At 35.4% G+C, this 25,468-nt stretch overlaps 1 protein-coding gene across 4 annotated transcripts in view; it reads left to right on the top strand.

The window, feature by feature from the left end:
- NAALADL2 (N-acetylated alpha-linked acidic dipeptidase like 2) overlaps window positions 1-25,468 on the top strand; it is a 287,821-nt gene that overhangs the window by 133,392 nt on the left and 128,961 nt on the right. For all 4 annotated transcript variants that reach the window (XM_052687257.1, XM_052687255.1, XM_052687256.1 and 1 more), the window contains exon 4: window positions 11,040-11,159. In XM_052687257.1, coding sequence (XP_052543217.1) covers window positions 11,040-11,159 — 120 coding nt within the window. The remainder of the gene's footprint in view (window positions 1-11,039; window positions 11,160-25,468) is intronic.

Below are 25,468 nucleotides of genomic sequence, written 5' to 3'. Positions count from 1 at the left end.
GTCAGTTTTCTGCCATGTATCATATAACTATTCATAAATAAAGTTGTACAGCTCCCTAAAATAATAGCGGCTCATCACGCATGAGAGTCCAGTTAACACTGCTGCATGATTTTTGTATCATTGAGGGTCAGGATTTCAAAGATGTACATGGCTACTACCACTTTTTACTGCTTTACAGTTGTTAGTGGATATCATAATCACATTTTAGTAATAAAATATTAGTAATGACATTTTAATAATAGTGTCAATAATGGAGTTTCTTTTCCAATGCAAAAGAGCAAAAGGTGAGGCATCTTGTATCCATAGACATAACAGATCACTGAGTACTTCCAAGCCATTGCACATAATCAGCCAAAGGCATTTTTCAATAAAACCTCTGTAAAAATTGGAGCAAGCTGAACCATAAACGTTACATATATTCCCTTTGCATGGTTCAAAACTGAAGGGTGAGAACAGTGAAAACATTGGAAATAGATTTGGTTCTTTATTCAGCTTTCAGTGAAAGTAAAATTCCTGTTGAAATTAAAGAGAGTTGTGATAATTTCATTCAGAGTTTAGGGTTTTTTTTCTGATAGTCACATGGACACATTTCTGTAGATGCATGACTCAGGGAAATATTTTTCACTTCAGTAATTTTATTGCATGATTAAAATTTCCTGTCAAGTTCAATTGATGTCTGGGTTGATAACTGCCCAGTGTGTCTTATCTTTCGTGCTCACTTCTTGTTAATGGTGCAAACTTAAATGCGAAGGTAGCCCAAATCAAATGGAAATATTTTTGCCAGAGTCTTACTAGATGGATTTCCTTTAATGTAACTAAATTAACTTGTTCAGTGCTTCTCTACAGGACTTCTTTTTTTCTCTTTGTCAAGATCTTTTTTGAAATGTTTCCAAATGCAATAGCGCTGAGAATCCAAAACAAGTCTCCAGATTTCTTTTTTCCATCTTAGGATATGATAAGTCCAAATACAATTTTCTAAGATGACCAGGTGAGAAGAGTGGTATGTGAAAAAGAAGCGTGAGTTGTAAATGCAGCCTAAGCTAGCCGAGGATAAAACTACTGTGAGAAGAGTTATCTGGTGAGGACAGATTTTAGATAATTTTGTGAGAAATCTTTATTTGAAGAATTTTGGTATAAAAGAGCGAAGAATGAACTATCTTAGAAAGTGCTTTCAGGAATGGTATAAACCTGGACATAGAACCTTAATAGTAAGGAAAGCCGAAAAGCTAAGAAGGCCTCTAGTAAAGGAAGCACTTTGAAGCAAATGTGTTTTGAAAACCTTTCAGAGCAGGATGAAAAAAATCTGCAGAATGTGGTCTCTGCTCTGATACAGCTGGTTCAAAAAATACATAAGAACTGAATGATGACTCCTTTTCTAACCATAGACAAGTCTAAGTTTGGTATCCAGATGCATTTGTAGGAGTGTATTGGGTGTGTATGTGAACTGTGGACTAAAATGTCTTGAGAAAAATCCTCTCTCAAAAATTTACTTTTGAGCTGGTTGGAAATACAGCACTTACAACTGCAACCAGCAGTGCAAGCCTGAATCCTGGGAGGGATGTATCCCAAATTTAAAAAGAAAAAAAAAACGGAATTGTGAACAAAGATGAAAATACATTGACTTTTCCTTTTGCTAGAATTGGGAATCCCTAGGGTTTGGGGTTGTTTTGTTTTTTTTTTTGTTCAATATGCAATCTCATCTAAGTTGAAATAAATCTAGTGCCTAACATCTCATATAATGGATATTAGTTACTGTGTTTATCTCATTCATTAAGGCGGCCTTAATGTGAATTAATCACGAGAAATATCTGTCCTATCTTCATAATTATTTCTTATGTTCCCATGCTCTGCAGTTCAAAGAGAAAGTGAGTGATCCATCACCAGCTTGTGACTGACCCGAGAGTAGGTGTGTTTGAGAAAGGAGATGCTTCAAGGAATTTATCTTCCTTCCGCTGAATTATGTTACTTTATAGACTTAGTCTTGTCTCCTGTAAGATTCACTGCTTCACACTGGTGTCTTCAAGAGGCAGACAGAGGAGAATAAGGATAGAATTGGTCTGGCAACAACTTCAACTGTTAGAGAGCAAAGCTCCTTAAATATGCAGGAAAGCTCCTGTGTGTTGTCTCTGGGGAGAGATGTTCCTTCTTCTATGGGTCACAGCTTGCCAGACACAATCTTTGCTAGAGGAGTATTTTGTAGGTTGAAGTAGCATGGAAAACTGGAAATAATATTACTGGCAAATAAGTTTATATATCATTCTTCTAACTAAAATTTTTATTCCAAAAAAATTGTATTTATTTATACATATCCTTTTATCTAAAAAATCCCTGATATCTGAAGACTAAAAGAAAATGTTTGTGTCATGTAATGTGATGCAGACTAGACATCAAGAATTCTTGTCCATGCAAACTGATGGACAAAGACTGCTCATTCAGGTATTCCTGATGGCCTTGTTGTTGTTTTCTTAAGGCACGTAGACTTGTATAATTTTTCATTTTTCTGTACAGACGACAAAGTTTCTTGTGATTATAGAAATCCAGAAAGTGGGCTTCTTGTTGATGGAGTATGGAAACTTGTGTTTGAAACAGCATTTATGACAGTACATGCTGACCTGTCGATTTTCAGTTCCTTTCTGTTGGTTATTTAACATTTCTTGCAGGAGAAATCATACCAGGGCAAGAGGAAGAGTTGAGTGCAGATCTCTGTGGTGTCTAGTAGTTCTCTAATAATGTCTCTAACTGCTTTTATTGAAAAATATTCTGTAAAGTACTACTACAGTAATACTGAGCAACTCTCTACTGCTGTAAAATAGTGACCTGGAATGCAGACTGTGGAAGATCAGGGAAGCTCTGGAGCTCCAACGGGGCAACAGTAGATTACTCCTTCCTCCCATCAAGTTGTCTGGGTTGCAGTATCCCTGCAGTCTTTCCCATGTATTTTTAGTAATGTAAACATCTTTCCTTTGAGATATAATGTATCAAAACACACTATACAGAGTGAACAATTCACTGGTCTCTTCTAAAATGGAGCAATTCCTGTCCTTTGCATGCGATTTCCTTTCTTTTACAGGATTTTCTGTCCCTGCTGAGAGCGTAGGAAGCAAGTTCACAAATTCTCATTGGAGTTCCTGCTCACACGTTAGTAGAGATGAACTCTGAGAATGTCTGTGTGAAATTTGGCACAACTCAGAAATATTATTGCCTTAATGTACGCAAAGGCAAGCTACTAATTGCACTATAGCAAGGGTAACTGACATAGCCCTATCCTGAATTCCTGCTTAATTCCTTCCATTGCTCATAAAAATAAAGAGTTAAAAATTGAAGGCCAACCATTTCTGAAAGAAGAAAGAATTTCAGCTTACTTAAAAGTGAACAGTGACACCATAGAGTCACAATGACCAACTGGCAGTTCATTTTTGAAAACAAAATCAGAATGCCTGGAAGAATGAAGAACTTTTATTCCTACAACAATGTTAAATATGTGATACCTGAATCATAAGCTTATGTGTTTATGTAACATTCTGGATATTAAACCTTACAATAATTGAAAATATCTATTGCTTCAATCACAGAGTATTACTATTCTCACATGTAGCCCTTTTTTGTATTTGCCTTGGTCAATCATTTTGTCCACTTGAATTCATTATCACTCACTATTCTCATTGGAGCCTCTTTCTTCCATCCAAATGTATTTTTAATTCTAGAGTGTATTTTTCAGCTTGTTTCCTAAAAGGACAATTTGTAGACCTATACAATTATCTATTGCTTTTGGATACCAGAGTTCACACCAGATATGAAAGGTGTCATCTTCCTTTTTGCAACTACATGTCTAGTTCTCCAGTTTTGACGAAATGCTGCTTTAACTCCCTGATATGTTTACAGCACTATATGGTTTGCCATCTCTCTCATTATGTTCAGTCTGTGACGTTTGGCCAAGTGATGGCTACGAGTTCTGTGTAAAAGAGTGTTTATTATACTGTGGAAAAACAAGTTCTCACTGATGCTTCTGAAAGTTCAAGATGGAATGGTTAACCTCTTGTGCATAGATGTGCTTATCTGCATTTTTGAAGTAGGTGTCCACTTTATCCTTCTGTTTCAAAGTACATACAGTAACAGCAGCATATGTTTTCTGTATGTATAGCAAGCATACGTAGAAATAGAGCCAGTATATATATTTCTGTATATTATGCATGCAGTAGGATGAGAGTTGGTTGGCTAAAACAGGCTTCTCATCCTTTGAAATTTGTGCAATTTTAAAATGGCAAAAATTGGAAGCCTGAATATTGTAAGGTTATTTTCTAGATTTTTTTTTTTGTTTACACAACCAGGCCAGCTCTGAAGGTGAAGGAATTTAACAAAACTGATACAGTAGCCTCTAAGAAATTAAAATATTAAAGTTATTAAATGACATGTTTCAGCTGCACTTGAAAAGATTCAAAAGCACTTCCATGCAATATTTCACATTGGTTGACACACACATTCTGTCTCTGATAGTGTTTGCATTCTCTTGACACTATTTTTATGGCCTGTTATTTTAGACAGGAGATTAGTTTCTTTCTTGAGTTGTGTAGGTGTAAACTCATATTTGTTGTTTTTCTTGGAGATCCCGTGAAAAAGCAGAGCAAGGAGATATTGGTGCCTTGGGGTACTTGGCCTTGGGGCCCTCCTGCTCTGCTAGGGACTGACCCATCCCTGCCGTAGCAGTCTATCTGGCAGCTTGTGCCACAGCCTGCAGTGGCTGTGTGTATATGAAGCTTCCAGGCATTTCTCAAAGGTGCAAGCATCTTCCCTAGGCTTTAACATATAGAGAATTCTTTCCTGTAGTGGTTATATATATTCTTTTATTCCATATAGATGATAAAAAGGCCTTTGAATGACGATGGTCTTCAGCCTCTGGATGGTTCGTGTCAGAGAGTAAACAATAAAACTTGTCCTTTCCCGCAGTCTGGCCTTTAGAATTTGCTGAACTCTGACATTGTGGCGACGGATTTTGATATAAAACAGTTTCACTGGAAATATTAAGGCCAGGTTTAAATTACAGCATTATAATTCACCATGTACATTTTATGATTTTGTTTTTTAATGTAGTATTGTGGCTAAACAATTCTGATTGTTTTGGTAGCTTTTCCTCAGTCTGCATGATTTATAAATGTATATTTGCATGAACAGCTATCCTGAGTAAGCTCAACCAAATAGGCTGGCAAATACAAATTACTGTTTCTTCTTAGGAAAATATGATCAATGTGGCTTTCATTTCATATATAAGAAAGAATCACCAGAATTTTAAATTTTGCCACTAGCGAGTTTTGTGAGATGACAGGCATTCAGCACCGCTTAATGAAGGCTTAGGATAATGAGATTTCTGATGGGTTTTCAAGCCTCAAATGATGTTGTGTCCTTCAGTGTTTTATAACCAAAGCAATGTTCTTAGAGATTTTAGAATAAATATCAATTTTTGTACGACTGAAGAAAATGTTTGACTTCAGAATACCTAAAAAATAGATAAGTATTTTAATCTAATTAGAAAAGATGAAAAAACGAGGCTTGCCACATTGGATATCTCACTGAATATCATGAATTAAAAAATTACACTTAGATGTTAGTTTTTTCTTCTGCTTAAGGGAAACTGGAAGAATGTAATCATGAGCAGAGGGTGAAAAAGTAAAAACAAATGAAAAGAAGGAAAAATAAAGTTCAAAATAGATGTAGAGGGAGGAGTCTACTGGATAAGTATTATCAACAGGGGACAGACTATGCCAACTCAGATTTATCTGGGGCTCTGTAACCATAAAACACAGAAGAGGTTCTTTTCTGTAGGCTATAAAAAGGCTTCGATCTTAATTCAGTCTCCATGGGTGATAGCAGGATAAGAACACCTGCTATAAACTATAAAGAGCAAGCAAGCCAACAAGTTAAACTCCAGTGTCTCTCTAAAAACGATACTGGAACAGCACAAGCAACCTGTAGGAACATTCCTGCCTGGAATGGAGCTGTGTTGCCAGATATGGTGAGGGGAGGAAAGAGCACCTGAAATGTGTCAGCAACTAAATTTGCTCTGTGAGGTCAAACTCTGAGGCTGAGGGACATAATTGTTTCCTCTTGTTTTGGTATTGCACTCTTGAACAAATTACAATTTTAGATGTTACTGCAATTTTACATGATAAAATCTAGACACAAAGAATCCTTTCTGACTGTTAGTTGGCATTGAGGATCATATGGAATTACTCTGATATTTCAGTGGGTGAATATGAATATTGAAGTAAAAAAAAAAAGCTTGCAGTGTAAGGTGCAAAAAAGCACAAAAGAATTTCATCAATCTGTTTGAAGACGACTAAATACTTTATTTAGTGAACAAATAGGCATTTAATAATGATCCCAAACATATCACGTTATCTGGAGCAACACTCAAATTTTGTGATTCAAGTCTGCCCAGACATCTTGCATCAAATGTAATTCTAAATATTACTGATTGTATGGTCATGCTTTCTTTTATCTTTTTCTGTTTTGGCAATGCTGAACCTAGCAAGAGGAAACCAAACTTACTGTGTTTGCTCTTGGCTTCAGTGAATCCTAACCACAAAACAGCAGGCTGATTTCACTTGTATTGAGTGCCATTACTGTAAGAGGCCTCAATAGTTAGGCTGCAGCCACTTTAGTTGTGCTTTCAGCTCTTCAGTTAAACCAGAGGTGGTAATGAGACGTATGCTGCAAAACCTACCAACACAGGTCTTAATTCTCCATCCAGGTTCTGTTATGACTGGGTAGTTCATTTTGTCTCTGGCTGCTCAAACAAGGGCAAAGAGGGAGGTTTGGGTGGTAGCAATTAGAGGGAGACAGCTGTGGTTCATTGGGTATCAGCTGCATGCTTTTGGCTATAATGGGAGAAGCATCCCCAACAGAAAGTGTAAGAGAACTTATACTGATGAATGAGTTGGCATGCTTGGACACAACAGGTATTTCTTTTCTTTTTCCTAATTTTAGTGAAGAAACGCTTTTATGTTTGCAGAGTATTCTGTGTCTTTGTTGATGTCCAACTTTAATCTACAGCCAGCTTGAATTTACTTTTATACTGTGCTGAACGTTGCCTTCAATCGCAGTTTCAGTGCTGTGCAAATGAATTATAGTGAAGTGTTTAATAAAATTCAATCTCAGGTGCTGATCACAAACTACTGTCTGCTCCAATATGATTTGCAAATGTACATTTTTACATTTGTCAGGAGGAATAGTTGGAGGTCATTTACCTGTGATTGGTCACACATTTGTTACCTTTATTGGGTGGACAGCCTAAAAACAATAGCTGAATATTGAGGGACATGTGAAGGTCATAGATTTGAATGAAATAAGAGGATGTAGTATGTGTGAACACACAATAGACTGAGGTTGGTCCATCGTTTTCTTTAGGCAAATTGTCTTGATTTTGATGAGTAATTGTCCTAAATAAATTGTATACATAGCATTCAGCTTTGTAAAATACTGACGGTTTCTTCATCTGTTTCTTCTGTTTCTATCCCTCTCTCATCTATTTTTGATCTATTTAACTTGTTACATAACTTGTTTACATTTTTAATTCTGATAATATTTGCTAAGAAAGCGAATTTTTAAGATTGCATATGATGGCTTCAGGATTCCAACTGCCACTTGCTTCATATAGTTACAAATACTTTTCTTTTCCAAGAGCTAGCTATTGTTTTGTTTTGTTTTGTTTTTTTTCTACTCTTGACTGGGTGAAGAATGCTTTTTATTCTCTTTAATTTTGGAGAGAAGTAAAAGAGACTGAGAAAAGACCCTTGGCTTCCCTGATCATGGCATTTTCAAAATGCTTGACTTTGCAGATTTTGTGGGTTTTTTATCATAATTTTTAAGATGGAATGTTTACAAGTCATTGAGCATCATCTTGGGATTTAGAAACTAATAATAAGTCTAACATAAAATAATTACTTTTCCTAGAAATGTTTGTTTTATTACTTACCCTTACTTCATTTCACGCGTGGGGGAATACTTCTGAACTCCATATTGCACATCACAATTTGCTCCGAAATAGTCGTATCTTTGAAACAGCATAGCAATTTGAAGAGTAAGTACCCAATTCAAATGGATAAAACAGCTCATTGTTTAGTCGTTTTCTAGTTTAAGGTAAGAGGATTTACTCTCCCGTATCTAAATCAAGTATACAAGTGCTCTTTTTCAGCATCTGATAAAAGGATGAGTTCTTTTTTGTTTTGTGAATAAAATTATCCTACCAAAGGAAAGCAATATATCAAGCATGGGTTACTGCGGGTAACTACTACTTTCTTAAATCTGGAATCTATAAAATGAGAAATATTTCCCATTGTAAGCATTTCTAAAACAGGAAAAAAAAAAAAAAAACTAATCTTTATTCATTTTTTTTTTTTTAGTTAAGACTGTTGTGACTAAAACAGAACTTCATGCAACATCAATAGCTATTTCTCAGCAGATGATTGATAGAGTAGCACTTTTTGGCTTAATATACTTTTCTCTAACATTATTTTGAAATTATACTTTTAATCTTTCATACTAGAAATAAAGGATCAAATTGGTTGAGCCCCAGCACTTACAGTAAGAGCAAAACTGACTACTCTGAGCTCATGTTGCAGTATAGTATGTAATTAATTAAAGCTGAATGATTCTCTATGTATTACGAATTTTACATTGATTTCAGGTGTACAAAAAAGGAAGAAGTAGGAATCTTAAAAACTTTTCTCTTGTAGAGTCAGTATAGTACTTGGAAAGGACCAGCAAGCAGCACTTGAAAGTGTGGTTTGCATCCATAAATTAACAAAAAGCAGTCACTATATAGATTAATAATTGTGCGAACATGTAGTATTCTTCTTTACAGAATGGTGGATAGCACCCTGGAGGAGCAGTTAGCAAAAATAACATGAAGAGGCTTGTGAATATGAGCAGGCATCGCATTTTCACACAGACACACTCTTGAAGCAAATGATTTGATACTCCATTATGTCATACCTTTGTGTATTGATTTTGCCTCAGGAAAAGGCAGTGCAGTTTCTCAAATGAGTGATGAAAGCCCTGATTTCAGTTTGTTTGGGGGTAATTGGTAAAAGCGTTGGGTCCAAAGGGATTAGAGGTCTCCCCAGAAATCAACTCATAGATAAGCTCTCAAACTGTAAGACTTTTGAGACCAATAATTATTTCACTTCAGTGACTTCTGTAGGTACAAATGAAAATAAAGCCAAGTTCTACAAAATAAGGCAAATCTGTGAGAACTTCTGGGAAGTAGGCTGATGAATTAATTCCTTTTCTTCTTTTGAGATGAACTGTGCATAACTACATTAATTCTGTGAGATCTTTTCAGACAGGAGCGTCAAATTAAGTAAAACATATTGTAGCTTGCAATAGAACCAAAACTTAATTCATGTGATTTTGTCATACTTTTCAATATAAAAATCACACGGGAAAGTTTATGTTGTATTTCAGCTTATAGTCATGATTTGATTTTTTATATTAAATAGTTTTCATGTTCTTTACGTAGTGAAAACCCACGTGTTTAAAAAAAGAAATTCTGTATGAAGTGCACGATTTTTTGCTCTTACATTTCAGTACCTGGTGTAAAATCTGGTGTTTGCTGTTACAGAAGTGTTTAATTCCTTTGGTTGAGCTTTCTAAAGACTGTTTATACAGCACTGATGACATGTTGTGGACTTAGAAACTTGTTAACTTGAAAATTTAATGAAATGTGTTTAAGAAGACATGGACTTTGGCAAGAAAGAAATTTATGAATTCAATTCACGTGTTAAAGCACAAGCTGGTAACGTTCAGATAGAATTGTATAAGAGTAAACACTTTCTTAAAATACCTGTGTTTAGGAATCTAGTGAAATTTCACACATCCTACACTGCCAGAATAACTGTTGGAAGAATTTAAACAGTTTGTGTGAAGATGTCTAAAATCAGAACTGTTGACTTTGGCAGTGAGTCCATGGTTACTGAAACTGAAATGAAAGAGAAATTTTCCATCCTGTACTGCTCGTCTCGTTTTATTTTTTAAATGTTTGTGTAATATTTTTGTGTTGTCTTGTTTGTATTTTATGTGAAAACTGTGCAAAGGGTTTAGAAGTACAAGATTTTCTTTGGTGTTCTGAAATCAGCATACAAAACTAATTATCTTCGTACTTGGTCTTCGACAATTGCTATACATGTGCCAGACAAATGCAGCTGGTTACTCTTAAATTTTATTTGTTTATGTAGATACATATATATATGTGTATATATATATATATGTATATAAACATAAATAGATTAATAAATACATGTGTACTTCCTAAATCTTTAGAAGCACTTCTTGAATGTTTTATCTATCACTGTCCCTGCTTGACATACTCTTGCTCTGTTCTAACTAAAGTGCCAAAGATCATCCTGTAAAGACTTTGTAGTTAGTTGGATGTGATTTTAAATAATATAAAAGCATTAATAGAAAAGCTCAAGCATCAGTGTGGCATAATCTGTTGTAAATGTTTTATCTAATGCTGAATAACATATAAGTAAGTACTTCAAGGTTACTCAATGAGCATTCAAGACCCCATAATAAAACTGTCTATTGGTACAGTGTGTAAACCTAGGTGTTGTCGCGTGACCTGCTAAATCGTTCACTCTTTCTTGAAATGCTTTACAAGACTTTGGTTCCTTTAAAGAGTAGAGGGAAGTAAAGTACAGGTTAGTTATTATCCCTTACATTGTTCTAATTGCATTCCTTTAACTAATGAGGAGGAATTCTCATCAAAATCAGAAGCATTTATAATTATTATTGGCAAGAAATAAAATTCTGATTTTTATCACTGCTGAGGAATTGCTTGAAAACTGCCAAGATAGAAATGTATTTGTCAGATTTAATTATCAAGCTCTTTGCTCTTACAGGTCTTCCTATTCCAGTGATTAGAAATAAGGTTAAACAGAACTCCCAGCTGCTTGTAATTACACAGATAACTTTGTTTCTGTGGAATGAACACTCTCTCTGCTGTATAGTTATCAATATGCCCTGAATTTTGTCTTCTCTTTCAGGCAGAACTTGTTGATATACAGTATGGGACCATAGAAGACTTGATGCGAATTCAAACCGCTACAAATGTGACCAAAAAAATTGCACTTCTGAAGCTAGGACAATCACCTTTACTTTATAAGGTTAGTTTTACACTTGATCTACAGTACCTCTTACGTGTAACATTTGTTTTGCTGTTTATCTTAGAGTGCCCCAGTATCCTGTTGTGTTTTAGCTGTGTGCTATAAGCCTTTTGGCAAATGAAGAAATCCTTAAAATAATAATAAAGTATGAGGTGGGGCGGCGGGGGGGGGAAGCAGCTGAAATCAGCTGTTGCATCTTTGCAAAAAACTGCACAGATAAGGCTGCTGAAATCTTGTTTCCACGTTATTATATGTAGCACTTAACCTGCTGGCTATAAGTTGAGTGTGCTGGTAGAAGAAGCAGAGTACTTTGTGTACTCACCTGACCCTCAGCTTCTGAGAGTGTTTCCAGTCCCAGGGGGCTAGGTCTAAACTGCAGCGCTTTTGCCCTCACTACAGATGTGCTGCTGAAAGCACTGAGATTGTGAGGTAAGCAATAGCATACACTATAGAAGGACTATCTCATTGGTTATGGATTTGTTTAAGAAATCACACTGTAACTTGATTTCGTTGTTGCATGATACAGCCATGTTCTGTGGGTAAGGTACCACTGCCTTCCTACTTCTTCCTTCAATCCTTACCATCTCAGAGGGAGAGACTGAGCTGGAGAACAGCATTAATTTTCATGGTGTTTCTGCTGCAAAATGTGTGAGCAGACAGGCATTTATCCTTATTTCTGTTAATTTTACAGGCTCCTCTTGTAAATTTACCAGGATTTACCTGCCTATGGTTGAGTTTCCATAGGTTCAGAGTGAGCATTCTTTTTCTACTCCCTCCCTTTCTTTGTTCTTTGGCTGTAGCTATGTAGGGAGAAGGGTACATGTATATGTGTTTGCTCATTCTCCTACTACTCCAGCCCGGGCAGAGAGCACTGAGTTGGAGCTCAGCAGTCCATTTGCAAATTAGATGTAATGGAGTCCACATATAAAACACATTTAAACCCTGAATATCAAGTAACTGTTTTCTATTGCAAATATTTTCTAAGCAGAATACTGTTTTGCCTTTCAGAAAATACACTAGCCCAATAAATAATTAAACAATTAATTCCCAATTCACAGTAGCAATTATAAAACAACAGAAACTCCAGATCTTATAATTAACAGAATCAGGATCTGCTCTGTCAGCCACAAGAAAGTACAATCGGGACCACAACACTGGTTTAGAAAATAAGCACTTGTTGTTTTTTTTTAAATAGGGATAATATTTGTCTTAATAAAAATGCCATTTTCAACTGAGTAGCTTTAGTTGTTTGTCTACATTATTTAGCTGCAATCTAATTAAGTTTGTGAAAGGTCAGTTATCATTGCTGGAACTTGGCTGTTGTGCATCATTTCCGCCGATAGATCTTATACTGTATTTCAATGCCAACTGACAAAAATAATGAAATAGCAGTTGGAGCTCATAAAATAGGAATTTGATAAAGAGGCAAAGCTTGCTATAATAGTGTTGTTACAGTGTCTACGGAATAGACACTTTTACCAATTTAATTCTATTTCTGTATGCACTTACTATGTCTAAATTACCAAGTAGTACAGCTGAAGGAGCAGAGCAAGATAGTTGATCCTGACAACTGTCTTAGTATTTTTACTATGTCTACAGCAGTTTGGTCCAAAGGAGTGCATGCTAATTAGTAGTTGAGCACTCATTTGCTCTTTTAAAATTATCCTTTTTTGCATATTCAGAGCATTGCATAATACGAACCAAAGCGTGATCAGTGTTGATGATCAGGAAATTGACTGAAAACACATTGCTGATCCAGCTAAGGAGACAGTCACCTACATATATTTGATGTCACTTTAGTAACAGTTGCTGAAGTCGTGAGGGGAAAATATAGCAATACCTCAAACCTGTACTCATCTCACACACGTAGAAAGTTTGGTTTTATTTCTTGTTTCTTCTTTCTGAGGTTGTAAACTCTCTTTTTTAGGATATAAATAGTGCCTCTTTGGCTGTGAAATGACCATAATCTTTTAAAAATATGAGGAAAATATGTGGGAGGATAGAAATAGTCTTTTGTAGGAAGTATTTGAACTAAAAGAGAAAGATTGCATTAAACAGCTAGTCTTAATGGGCGCCATATCTCACCACTGAATGCATTTCTTGTCTGCCTTTTCCCCTAAAGTTTGCTTCTGTATTTACTGAGTGTTGCAGCAGATGCTTTCCTTTGCCTTTATTTTCCTTATCTCTGTCATCCATGTGCTTGGTTTTACATCACATTAAAACAGAACACTAGGTCATAACAGAGGTGTCACTGTATATGTGTATATATATCTTGTTCTTTCTATTTTTTCTGTCCAACTTGCATTTTTCACATTTTAATGTTCTTTAATTTCTCATTATTACTACCTTATATTGTACAATTATCTTTCTTAGGTTTTGAGCCTTATTTTTATAAGATTTCCACCAAGATGCCTGAAGAGGTTTCCTCTTCATAACAATTTTTAATCTTGTCTTTGTTTTTCAGTTTTGAGTTTTCTATTGCATGGGTACATTTTTTTTTCCTTTCTGTCTTTTACTGCCATCTAGACTGTTTTTCTATGTTCTTCCTAGTCTCATCTTTTGTATTTTCGTATTATTTACTTTTAAGTCTCACTTGTTCCCTCTCTCCATATTGAAATTACTCAATGGTAGTCTTAAAAGTGGGGTGAAAGAATGATAGAAGTGGTTCAAGAGCTGGAGAAAGTTACAGCGGGAAGAAGGCAGAGTCACTGACATGATTACAATTTTCAAACTTCTTTGATTACTCCTAAAGCAAATCCTGGCTACAAACCAGAACATTTTTAAGAGCCTGATAATTTCAGAGTATAGAGGGGCTTGATTTGGAACAAAAAAATCTTCTTTAAGGTGAAAGCTGAAACTAGAGAAATTTAAATTGTAGATGAAGCACAACTTCTGGAACCATCTTCCAGAGAAAATACTTGTTTTCTCCCACCTTCAGATTGAAAGTGACTGCCTTCTAGTATTCTGCTAAAAGGAAAATCTGCTACAAACAGTAATTGCTTTTGCTGGAACTTGTGTTATCAGTGAACTTCAGTGAGTAGTTACATACAGTAGATCAGAACACATTCACTACGTTCTTGAATAGAAAGGGGAAAGATGACTAAATTTATTACTAGGGATGAAACAAATTGCATTTGTGATGTGAATTATCTTTCTTGGAAGGAGCAGCTTGAGTTTCCTGCTGTGTCTGTAGACACAAACATCCTCTTTCAATGGTATAAAATGTGTGGTGACAAAAAGACTGATTAAACCACCTCACCAGCGTGCAGCTACTCTGCCCTAAAGCTTCTCTGACTATATGTCATGACTGTGAGCACATCAAGGAAGCTAGGGGGATGTGTTGTTTTTTTGTGTTATTTTCTCCAGAAAAGAAAACAACACAGTAATGTCAATATTCAGACTGGAAATATCATGACTGGAATCATTTTTTGAAGAATGCTGTGAGTCTGGTTCACGATTTAATCTTTGAGTTTGGGGATTCAAGGAAAAGCCATAACTTTTATCCTAAATGAACTTTTAATAAAGTAGCAATAGCCCTGGAGGCCAAATTACTTAATCTTTACAAGGTGTGCACATTAATATTTTTCTTACATTCATTAAATGAAAATGTTGTGCTAATGTGTAAATATGTGTTTTTTAAAAAATATTTACAGCCTTCATGAATATTCATAGAACTGATTTTTAACTGTCATCAAGTTTAGAAATGTGGATGTTTGCATCTTTATGCAGGGATTCTTGGTAGCCACTTATGGACAAAGATTTAGTAAATGAAAAATAGAATAAAAGTCATTTAGAAAAGGACTTCTATTTAAAAACTACATTTAAAATCATTTTAGTTTGGAAAGTCATTGCACGTTTCTACTTTCTACGTTGTTAGGCGTTTTTTTTTCTCTCAACATTGGATTCTTTTCATCTGGCATGTTTTATGGCTAGCATACACAACTGTGAAGATCACGTTTTAAATCTCCATTCAACTACGACTCTGTCTCTCCTTATATCCCCTGCTCCTTCTGCCTATACACACCTGTATCTGCGTGTGCATGTATACAAACTATATTGATTAAAACTTTTCCAGGGATTCTAAGCACCTCGTATGCATTTCATTATTAAGGACAGTGGTTTTTTTGTTTTGTAGGATGATTTTTTTTCCAAGGCACCTAAAGTGTTTGCATACTCACTTCCTCTGTACTGCGAGATTTATGATATTATATCCTCTTGAGAAGCCTTTCTTGAAAATTCAAGCTGTATGTGTAGGTAGTATGAATAAAAGTTATGGAAGCATATAAAACTAGACCTGCAGAACTGGATTGGAAGAGATCATGTAGTGCATTATTTAGGGTAAACCTACTGTATCTACTGTGATTCCTGGTAATTCTTTGTCGTCTTAAGTATTTCCAGAGTAGAAATTTCAGCGTTTTCCTCAGTTATGATTTCCTGGACTGCACCATTCAATACTGCACATAAAGTCCTGTGTGCTGAGAATTTTGTCCTGTGTGCTGAGAATACGGCAGGCTCCTTTTCCTCTGCAATAAGGTCTTATCCATCATGCTTTTCAGTTTTCTCTTTTTAGACTGAAAAAGCTGTTTCTTCCGGTCTTTTTTTCATATTGTTTTGTGTAACCTTCACTTGTTCTATAGATTGAACTCCTTTCTACTCAGTTTGAAGCTGATGTTTGTTTGGTTTTTTTTTGCCCCAAAACTGTAGTTGGTGTTTCATCTGAGCCTGGTCACGAATTTCTTCAAAACCTCTTCCTTTGTTCTGTTTTTACAATTGGCTTAAATGTAGTAACGCTCATTTGAATAGCATCTGGTTTCTCAGGATTCCTGTTATCTATTACCTTCTTAAAATCTTATTCCAATTGCCATAATCATGAGTTTCTTTTGAAGAGGCGAAGATGATTTCAGATTGTTTGATGATGGTCATATTTGCTGATGTGGAGTTTGTGGTTTGGCCAAGTTGTATTCCTACAAAGTATGTTCTTATGTTGCTTTTGAGGAACCCCTGGTTGCCTTGTGGTCCTTCTCTTGTAGTCTTTGTCTGCCTTGTGTTTGTAGAGGATTCCTTCTTACAAGTCTTCAGCTTTTGTTTAGTGTTCTTGAACCCTTTCTTCTCCCAAAGATTTAGTAAATTTTAATTCACTCAGGTTCTTAACCTTCCTCTTCTCAAACAGCTCCAGTTGGAAGAAGGCTTCATTGCTTTTTTTTTTTCCCCCACTTACAATATTTAAAAAAAAAAAAAAAAATGCTGCACAAATTCTCTGTGTGAAAGTATCATTTATGTAATTGTTTTCATAGTATCGTTAATCTTGTTCTGAATGCTACTTTTAGTCACCTGTTTACTTACCTCTTCCTGATTTCATGTTTCAGTGAATGGCAATGTGCAAGCTATTCTGCTGTTTAGTGAGAAATTTTGTGTTCTGAAGACCATAGGTCTTCCTGTATCTGAAAGCATATCCAATTTATAAGATTGATAGATGTAATACTCAATTATATTCTACCAACTTTGATGACAATTCTGCCTTGTTCTTTTGAATAGAAGGAACAAGCTATAGCAGATAATTAGAGAAACCTGGAGGCATCCTGCGTTGAGGTCTTAAATGTGTTGTGTTTGAGTGACTGAAAAATCCATCCCCATCCCATGGAATACACATGCTTGAGTTAAAAAAGGAAAAATAACTCTACAGATTTATCACTTAATGTTTCATCCCAAAGTCATATTTTAAATTTTTATTTACAAACATTTTAAAACATAGCTTAAAGTGCAAGTGCCAATTCTGATAGGGTTTTGTCTCCGTGTGAGGTACTGTAGGAAAGAAAATTGAGAGATGTATTGACTTGAAATCTGTTGCTGGTAATTTAACAAAAAACCTCAAAAGAGTGGTTTTGTGCTACTGATGGGAACCAAATCACACTGAGCTCTATTGTTCTGCTCATGGAAAGCTGTTCTACTCAGAATAATTTGAACCGAGCATGTCAATTTACCTTGTACTTATTCCAGCATTTGAAGGATGATGTACTGTGACCCAGACCACCTAAACAAGAAACAATGCCAGTATGGTTATAAATTCAATCTGTATCCCTCCTTATGAATATGAAATAGTTGACAAAAATTTGCTCTCTTATCCCTTTAGTCAAATGCACTGCAGTAAATAAAAGTAGAGAGAGAATTCTTACTCTGTGCGGTAGAAATGGAGAAAAGTAATTCAGGCTTGTAAGCCATAAGATGAATATGTAAAGGGTGGGGTAGGAGAAAAACAATTGATGTCTGGGTGGAAGCACAATTGTAGCACAGCTTGTCAATATTCTCTACTAATTAACATTTTGGTTGCATCAGTGAAAGGACTTTTCAGTTATTACTCATTTCCTATTCAATTACAAAACCGTGTGTTTGTTTGGATGGAAGAAATGTGCTATTAGCAGAGTAAATGAGGGGACACAAGATAAATAACCAAAAGTAGACATTGATTTTTTTGCATTTCTGATGTGACAGTATTTTTCCAGAATGTTTTCCATAGTCATTGTTATCTTGTGTACCTATTCGTATTCCCAGTTGAAGTTTCTATTCACTTTCTCTTTTGGACTGATACCAAAGTTCCTGAAGTTCCACTTAGCTGTTTCACTGCCTATGTTTTCTTGTTGTCTTCAGTAATACTGAGCACTTGTTTTTCTCTTAGGAAATTAAATATTCCTATACTCAGTAGAATTTCTAATTGCACGAACATTGAATCCATGTTTTGAAAAATTAATCCAACTCCATTATGAATCACAATTTCCTGAGGGAATATTTCCTAAGGGAATGTGATGACCATTTTATAGCAGGTCTCCTCCTGTTAGTAAGTCATTCTTAATTTGACTGAGAGTGTAAGTGGCTTCCTTTCAAAAATGGAAGGTGGCTGACTCTCTAAAGAAACAAAAAACAAACAGAAAAACCCCACAGATTCTGGTGTCGTCTTCAACTCTTTCTGAATTTTTGAGGTGTGAAGACAAGCATAATTTTCTATTTTATCAAACCCTTAAAAAATGAATAGTAAATGTGATCATCCAATTTACTGAGTGCTATGAGTCCAATTTACTGAGTCCTGATAAATAGTGCAAAGTCAAGCAAAGCAGCTTTGTTGTGAGGCAATTATTCTAAAGCACAATCGAAGCAAAGAAATCCATTGCCTCGATTTGTACCTCAGAGCCTTACATCCTCACAGCTGATCAGATGCTTTATACACCTTGTCTTTCCATCATAAAACCTAAACTGTTCAAATCAGATGCACTAGCTATATTTCTGGCCTTGGCACTTTTTCTGCTGCTTGGTTATGTAAGGAATTTAAGGGAATTTTTTTCTGCCCAAGCTACTAATTGAGCTGGCCCATCACATTTGTTGAACTTGGACTTCACAAAAGAACCGTTCACAAATGATATGGGCCTCTTTTCCTCACACATACTGTTCAATTTCAACAACAGCTGAGAAGGTGGAAAAGAAAACAGAAGATATGAGAGCTTTGAGCAGAGATGGAATTAATGTGTAAAATCTTTCTGACAGAACAGATCTGTATGCCTGAAGGTTCTTCAAAAGTATCAGATACTGAAGTGAGTGGAGTGATACGCCCCATGCCATCAGCCATCCCAACTGCTCACCCAAAAAACTCTGAGAGGATAATTATAGACCAGTACCGTGCACACTGGTTATTTTTCATGTTCACAGTAACCATGGGACAGTACCTCCTTTTTTTTTTTACTTTTATTTTATATTTTTATTTTGTTATCTGTCCTTTTAAAATGCATCTAAGTTGCACAGTTTAAAAAAAAAAAAAAAAAAAAAAAACAAAAAAAAAAACCTTCAGTAACCTAGTGAGGTCTGTGAATAGAAATAATTTTAGGGATGGTCCTGCAGAAATATATCCAGGTCCAGAACTTGGCTGGATATGCATTTATGTTCTGTATAGCTTTCAGAGTTGGTCCGTGAGAACTAGTTTACTGGTTTACTGCTTGTGATTTGTCAGTGAAAGTCTGAATTTTGGCCTCACGAATACACTTGCAGTTTACATTGTGATCAGAACTTCGAGTAAAACTGTGGACCTGCTGAATGCTGATTGCCAGCCTTTTCATCGGTGTCAGCAGAATCAGATTTTTAGACGTTACATTCTATAGCCTACAGAAGTTTTTAATCATTTTCCCTAGTATTATTTAATGCACCACTTTCAGATTTTCTATGGCTTTTGTGAAACATAGCTGCATAAAATATATAACTGCTTGTCCTCAGGGCTTGGGAAAGTCTATTTTTCTTTCTTTTTTTTCTTTTCTTGGCAGGGGCTAGCAGGTTGCTTTTGCTACTATATCTTTTCATTTTCTCCTTTTTTTTTTTCCCCTCTACATGGTGGTGAAAGGGAGCCCTAGAATAACTAAGCCAAAAAAGTTACCTTTATACTGTTATTGATTTGTAGACATGGATTAGAAAAGAACACTGACTCCATCGTTTCAAATACATTTGCACACTCTTGGCAATTACAACTGTAGTCACTCAGAATGTTTTGTTTGACAGAACATGAAATGATGCTTTTGTGCAGAAGGCAGTATTTCTACAACTAACGCGTTTATAACTGAACAGGAATATTGTGCATTTCAGTATAGGAACCGAGGCATTTAAATTTCATCTTTAGATCTGAATAATTAACTTACTGACAGTACCAAAAATTAACCCACATTAAATTTATCTTTATTGTTTAGGTTCAAATCTAAATAAATGGCAATTTGCTTCAATTAATTTTATCCTGCTGTATTCCGATGTTTCTAAGTGTGTCTGGTGTGTGGTGTTTTTTTGTATGTATGCTTAGGAGTTTTTTGGTACTGTTTTGTTTTTGTTTTGTTCCAATTTTGAATAGATTCTAGGCGATTTTCTGAATGCAGTTAATTCTCCACGTTCAAAACTGAGGTTGTGATAACTCATGGTGACTGTCTGAAGAAAAAAACTGGGGGGTTTCTTTGACACAAAGAGGTCGACTTGTATCTTGTATGTGAAGGGACTGTTGAGCTTCCTGACGCTCATTGATGGAGGCTAAAATTGGTGGAGGCTACTTTACATAATCATCTTGGGGTTCCATAAGATAAATAGTAGCTTTTAATTGATAGTTCCTCTCACCTTCCCATCACTTTTTCTCCTCAAAATTCTCTAAAAATCAGATTCTTCATCAGATTTAAGAAGAAAAAATTGTAAAATAGCATTGCTAGTGATAACCTTGTAATTGTAAACAATCATCTGCATTGACTGAATCTGTCAGGGCAAGACACTTATGTCTAGATATAGGTAATGTTTTACACAGAGGACAGAGTATTTGCATTTTGTGAAGGCTGAAGGAGTGCCTGCACTGACAATTGAACCTTTTATTTATGTTTTCCCACCACAAGTTGTTATGCAGCTGTCGTAAGAACTCTTACCAAATGGCTTCAGAATGGCCTTGAGGTGACCTACAGAGACCACCTTTTTGCTAAAAGGAAGCATATTTTTCATTTCCAAGTCAGTGTTGCTTTTTTTTCTGAGCGGGAAGTGCTTATGTTGCATTGTATAGCAGTATTCAGTTATCTGTGATGGTTTTATGATATAAACTGTCCATTAAGGAACTGACCTAGCAGCTCATTTCAGTCTGGCCTCAGAGAAAAAAAGATGATGTTTAATCCACTTAACCACTTGACCATGTCACAGTCTGTTTATCATATGATAGCGTATACGAGCCAAATTCAAATCTGCTGATTCAGGTAATTCTTGGATTCCAAGTTTAAGAAATCTTTGTGATGTATTACGAGGCAGTTATTGTACACCTGACTGCCATGGAAGTTGCTCTCTTTCAATAGATATGCACTCATAGCAGCGCAGGCCATCGTGTGTATGTGTGATACACTGGATCTACTGTTTCCTATATCAGACAAATGTTATAAGCTTTACACAGGCTGAGCTTGGTAGTGTAATTTGGCTCCAGTGTAAGAGGCTTAAAACATGAATCTTAAAAAATGAGGTACAGTGAAGACGTTCAGAATGCAGTAGGAGAATTGTGCATAGCCTCTTCTTTCTGTGTACTACGTGTAGCAGCAGTCTCATTCAAAACACTATCTACCTTTCTTGTTTTAAAAAATCCGAGAAGTAGATTATAATATTTGCACTGTACCTTACCCTTGACATTAATAAGACCATCTTTAAAATATATCTTTTGCTTTAGCCTACTAAAATGGTGTTGGAAGTGTGATATACAATATGATAAAATTAGAGAAATTTTCACTAAATAGTTTTTATTTTTTATTTCATTCATTTTCAGCGTGTTGTGATTCATCAGAAATTAGTTAATCATGAGAGGCAGAGGTCTTGGCATTTTAAAAATTTAGAGATAAATGAACAGATATATGAAGTCTATTGTCTCTAAATAAATAACATTCACATAAGCAGATTTTTTTTTAAGTTTTCTTTTTCTTAAATTGTTAGTTGATGGCTAAGGTGTGTTACGTGACAGTTTGGTTTGCCTCTGAAGAAGTTTGTAAGAGCTTGGGAAAAAATATCTTAAACATTACCATATCATATTCTTTAACTCCTTACAGTTTTGGAGTAACTGTACTCCAAAAGGAGGAAAAAAGTCATGCTCAAAGACACGTACATCTCCTTAAAGAGGAAGCAACACTTCCTTGTGTTAACTGGTGACAACTTAAGACTTCATAATGGTATCTTGTTAATATTTTGGTCAAATTGAATCCAAATCTTACAGCTTCATTTTGGAATCAATTTGTTAATAATTTTTTTTGGACAAAGTTTATATAACATGTATCTTGAAATCCACATACTTGAGTTTTCTAGCAAAAGCCATTTGGGATTTTTATGCTGATGGTTGATACGTTATGTTTATTGCTTTAGGAAATTTAGAGGAGAAAGGATGGTGTGCGGTGATAATGCAGTAATAGAAGTATGATGATATATGGCCTGGAGTTTTAGAACTGTCTGAATGTAATTCCTGTGCTTATTGTTAGATGCATTTATTATAAATGTAACTGAACACAAGCTGCACATAGACACAGAAAGCATATGGTCTTGGAAATTAATCATTGAATAAAGTAAGCAATATAATATAATTTTGGCAATATCAAAGACTATATTTATAATCTTTAAATAAATATAGTTTAATATAGAAGAAATGTCACTGGTAGAACATTCTTTAACTGAACATCAACAAAAAGGTATGTTCTTGGAATTCTTCATAAATACGTACTTCAAGGTAAATAAAGCAGCAGTTATTCTCTTACTAAAGAGGGACTTGTATATCACTCATAGCATAGCATCAGTACAGTTCAGATGCATCTTCTACACAGACACGTGTGTGACCCTCAAAAGCTTTTTATCTTTTTTTTGCATCTGTCTCAAATGTGGGCAGTGAGAGACTTTGGAAAGAACCACAACCATCACAGACGTGTAAATTCAGAACTGAGTAGTAATTGGGCAAAGGCTTGAGAAGATTTCTCAGACTTTCTGTTGTTACTTGATCTCTAATCTGGAACTTGTACCTCTGCTGCCTTCTGGTTGCTAGGAGATCATCATACTGAAGTGTCCTTCTTAGAACTGTGTGTTTCAGAACAGAAACATTTAAAAGTACCACATTTAAATGTATGTTTTTCCAAAAAATATTAAGCCTCTCCAGAGAAATGGAAATAACTGGATTGACTACTTCATTGTTATTGAAAGGCCATCCAAGTAAATACTCGAATGCAAAAAGGCAGATTAGTTAACAGTGCTTTCTGGAAAATTACAGCAATTTTGTTCCCTTGCTTAGTTCTTTGGGAGTGGGGAAAGCAAACAAAAAAACACAGGAGGAAGTATTTCAAAAGATGCCTGGACCAAAGAATAGAAGAACTCTGATTTATTGTTGGAGAGCAGACCACAGCTTTTTCCAGTGATCTTTTACCCTCATTTTGAATTCAGTCATTAGACTTACTTTTCCAGCTGGAGTAGAAGAATTCTACCAATATTGCATATTTGCTTTTATTGAAAGCAGTAAGAACCTGTTGACTTAACACCTTGTTTGAAAGCGTGTTTGTCCATCACCAAATTGTTGATGTGAATTCTGAAATAAAGGTTATTGCAAAAATTAGGAATACTCAAAATTTAAACAAATGCATGATAAGCCTGGAACTTAGCATCAGTGACTGTGAGTTGAAATGAATGTAAGTATTTCTGAGACAGACCTCAGTGTCGATGATATGTTCCAATAATCAAAGTTTGTCTCATGGGGTGAAAAGAGTTGAGCAATGCTAAGGAAGAATTTTACTGTCAGAGCTGCCTTTAATGGCTGTGTCTTCTTGGAATTTGAGCAGATCATTATCTTTAGACATCTTGTTTCAAAGGGCAGTTTAATGCTGCCCAAAACAAAATAAAAGGCAAGTTAAATGGGTGTAAAGCTGGTGCAATTCTATGAAGACTTAAAAGGCAAAAAAGATGAAAGAAGTAGTAGTAATATCCTTAATGTAGTGAATGTTTTTACATTTTCCATTAAGTAGTGATGCAAAAGTAAGCTTGCTGTTTGTAAGTCTGGGATGGCTTCCTTATCACTTTTATGAAGAGTTGTAAGAGCAAAGATTACTCCTCACTGCTAATCTATCACCAGAGAAAAGCAATTAATAGATGAATACAGAAATGTTATTTATGCTGTTTTTCTGCTTGTCTCATTTGCTAAGATGTTACATGAGACTTATCTGAAGAATTATTCTATTTTTTGTGTATATCCCAATAGTGTGCTGAACACCAGAGGATATGAATGTCTTATTCACTTCTATGTCACAAGGGTCATTGCATGGCCTTGCAGCATAATATTGTGTATTGCTTGAGCTTTTTTTGTGGTGGTTTTGCTTGTGAGGGGTTTTTATTGTTTGTTTTTTTGTTTTGTTTTTGGTTTTTGTTTTTCCTGGAGGATAAAGCAGTGCATGCTCCAAAGGCTTTTACTCCAAGTTCTGTCTCAAGAGAAAGCAGTGGTGTAACAGAAATTGATTGATCATGGGTTACATTGTATTTCTTTTTCATTCATCATCTAACTTCAGTATTCTATGTTTATGTCGTTCAGAAGTCAGTTCAGCATAGTTCTGTGAGCTGTAAGTGGTGCTAAATCTTTTCAGTGGGGCCATTAGAGAGAGCAGTATTTGCTTTTAACATACAAGGTTTTGAAAGATATTTTCTCTCAGTTTTTCCTTACCTTCCCCAAGACATTGTCAGAGAGGTAAAAATGACCTAGTGAATCTCTCATGAATTTACTATGGCTGCTGTCCATGACCCAGCTGGTGAGAGGAATGATGGGGAGCAATATGTTGCCAGCATATCTTTCTTAACCACTTTTGGTATTGAGGTCTTCCTTTCCTAATCACTGCATCAGAAATCTTTATGACAATACTGTGAGCATATTTTTTACGTTTGATATTTTTCTCTCCTTCTTTGTGACAAGGCAAGGCCATAACTTTGGATGGATGTTTTGGCACTAATTGTATACTAGTGTTACTGCTTTTTTTGTTGGGATTTTTTTTCTTTTTTTAACTCTTGGCGAATGGACAACTTTGCAGTTCTTTATGACTGCCAGACTAATATAGCTGCCACCCCTGTTTTCATCAAGTACTGCAACCTTGGACCTCCTTTGTGTAGCTCTTTCTACTATTTCAATTCGGTGAAATGGGCTATTTAGTAGGTCACAGGAGGGGCCAAAGGCCTGATTTACTGATGTACTGAATAGTACAGAGAAAGGACCTCAGAAGAAAAAAAAAAAAAAAAAAAAAAGAAAAAGCTGCAAATGCTGCAAATGTTGACTTTAACAGCTGCTGTATCTTTTGTGTAGATTTCCTGTGGTTGTGCTTTGCCCAAGTTGTACATGGAGTGGCACTTTTCTTTACTGCATATTCTACAATAGACCCTGGTGTTCAATAGGAAAGATACACCGAGGTTATGGCCTTTGTAGCACAGATAGTGAAAAAGATCTTGTGGAAAATCTTTCATTTTCAGAAATATCTACTATGGACAAATGGAATCTAGCCAAATTTTGGATTTGAGGATTTCTAGTGGAGCTTAGGAGTGAAGATAATACAGATAATTTATGAAGAACTTTTATTGCTAAAGTTTTTAATAATTTCTTTATTATTTTCAAAATAACTTCATATACTGGGACGTATTCTTTATGATCATCTGTTTTATCATTTCTGCCTTGTGACTGTTTTTCTGATAAGGAAGATAAGTTCATTTCACGTATTGATTTACTTAAAGGGATGCTAAACAATTAAACGCTGTTGTTTTCTATAAATGAAACTAAAATA

Source organism: Tympanuchus pallidicinctus, unplaced genomic scaffold, assembly GCF_026119805.1.
Source record: "Tympanuchus pallidicinctus isolate F22 unplaced genomic scaffold, pur_lepc_1.0 scaffold22, whole genome shotgun sequence".
NCBI lineage: Eukaryota > Metazoa > Chordata > Aves > Galliformes > Phasianidae > Tympanuchus > Tympanuchus pallidicinctus.
The sequence above is the reverse complement of the archived record's forward strand: the minus strand, read 5'-3'. Positions and strand labels throughout refer to the sequence as shown.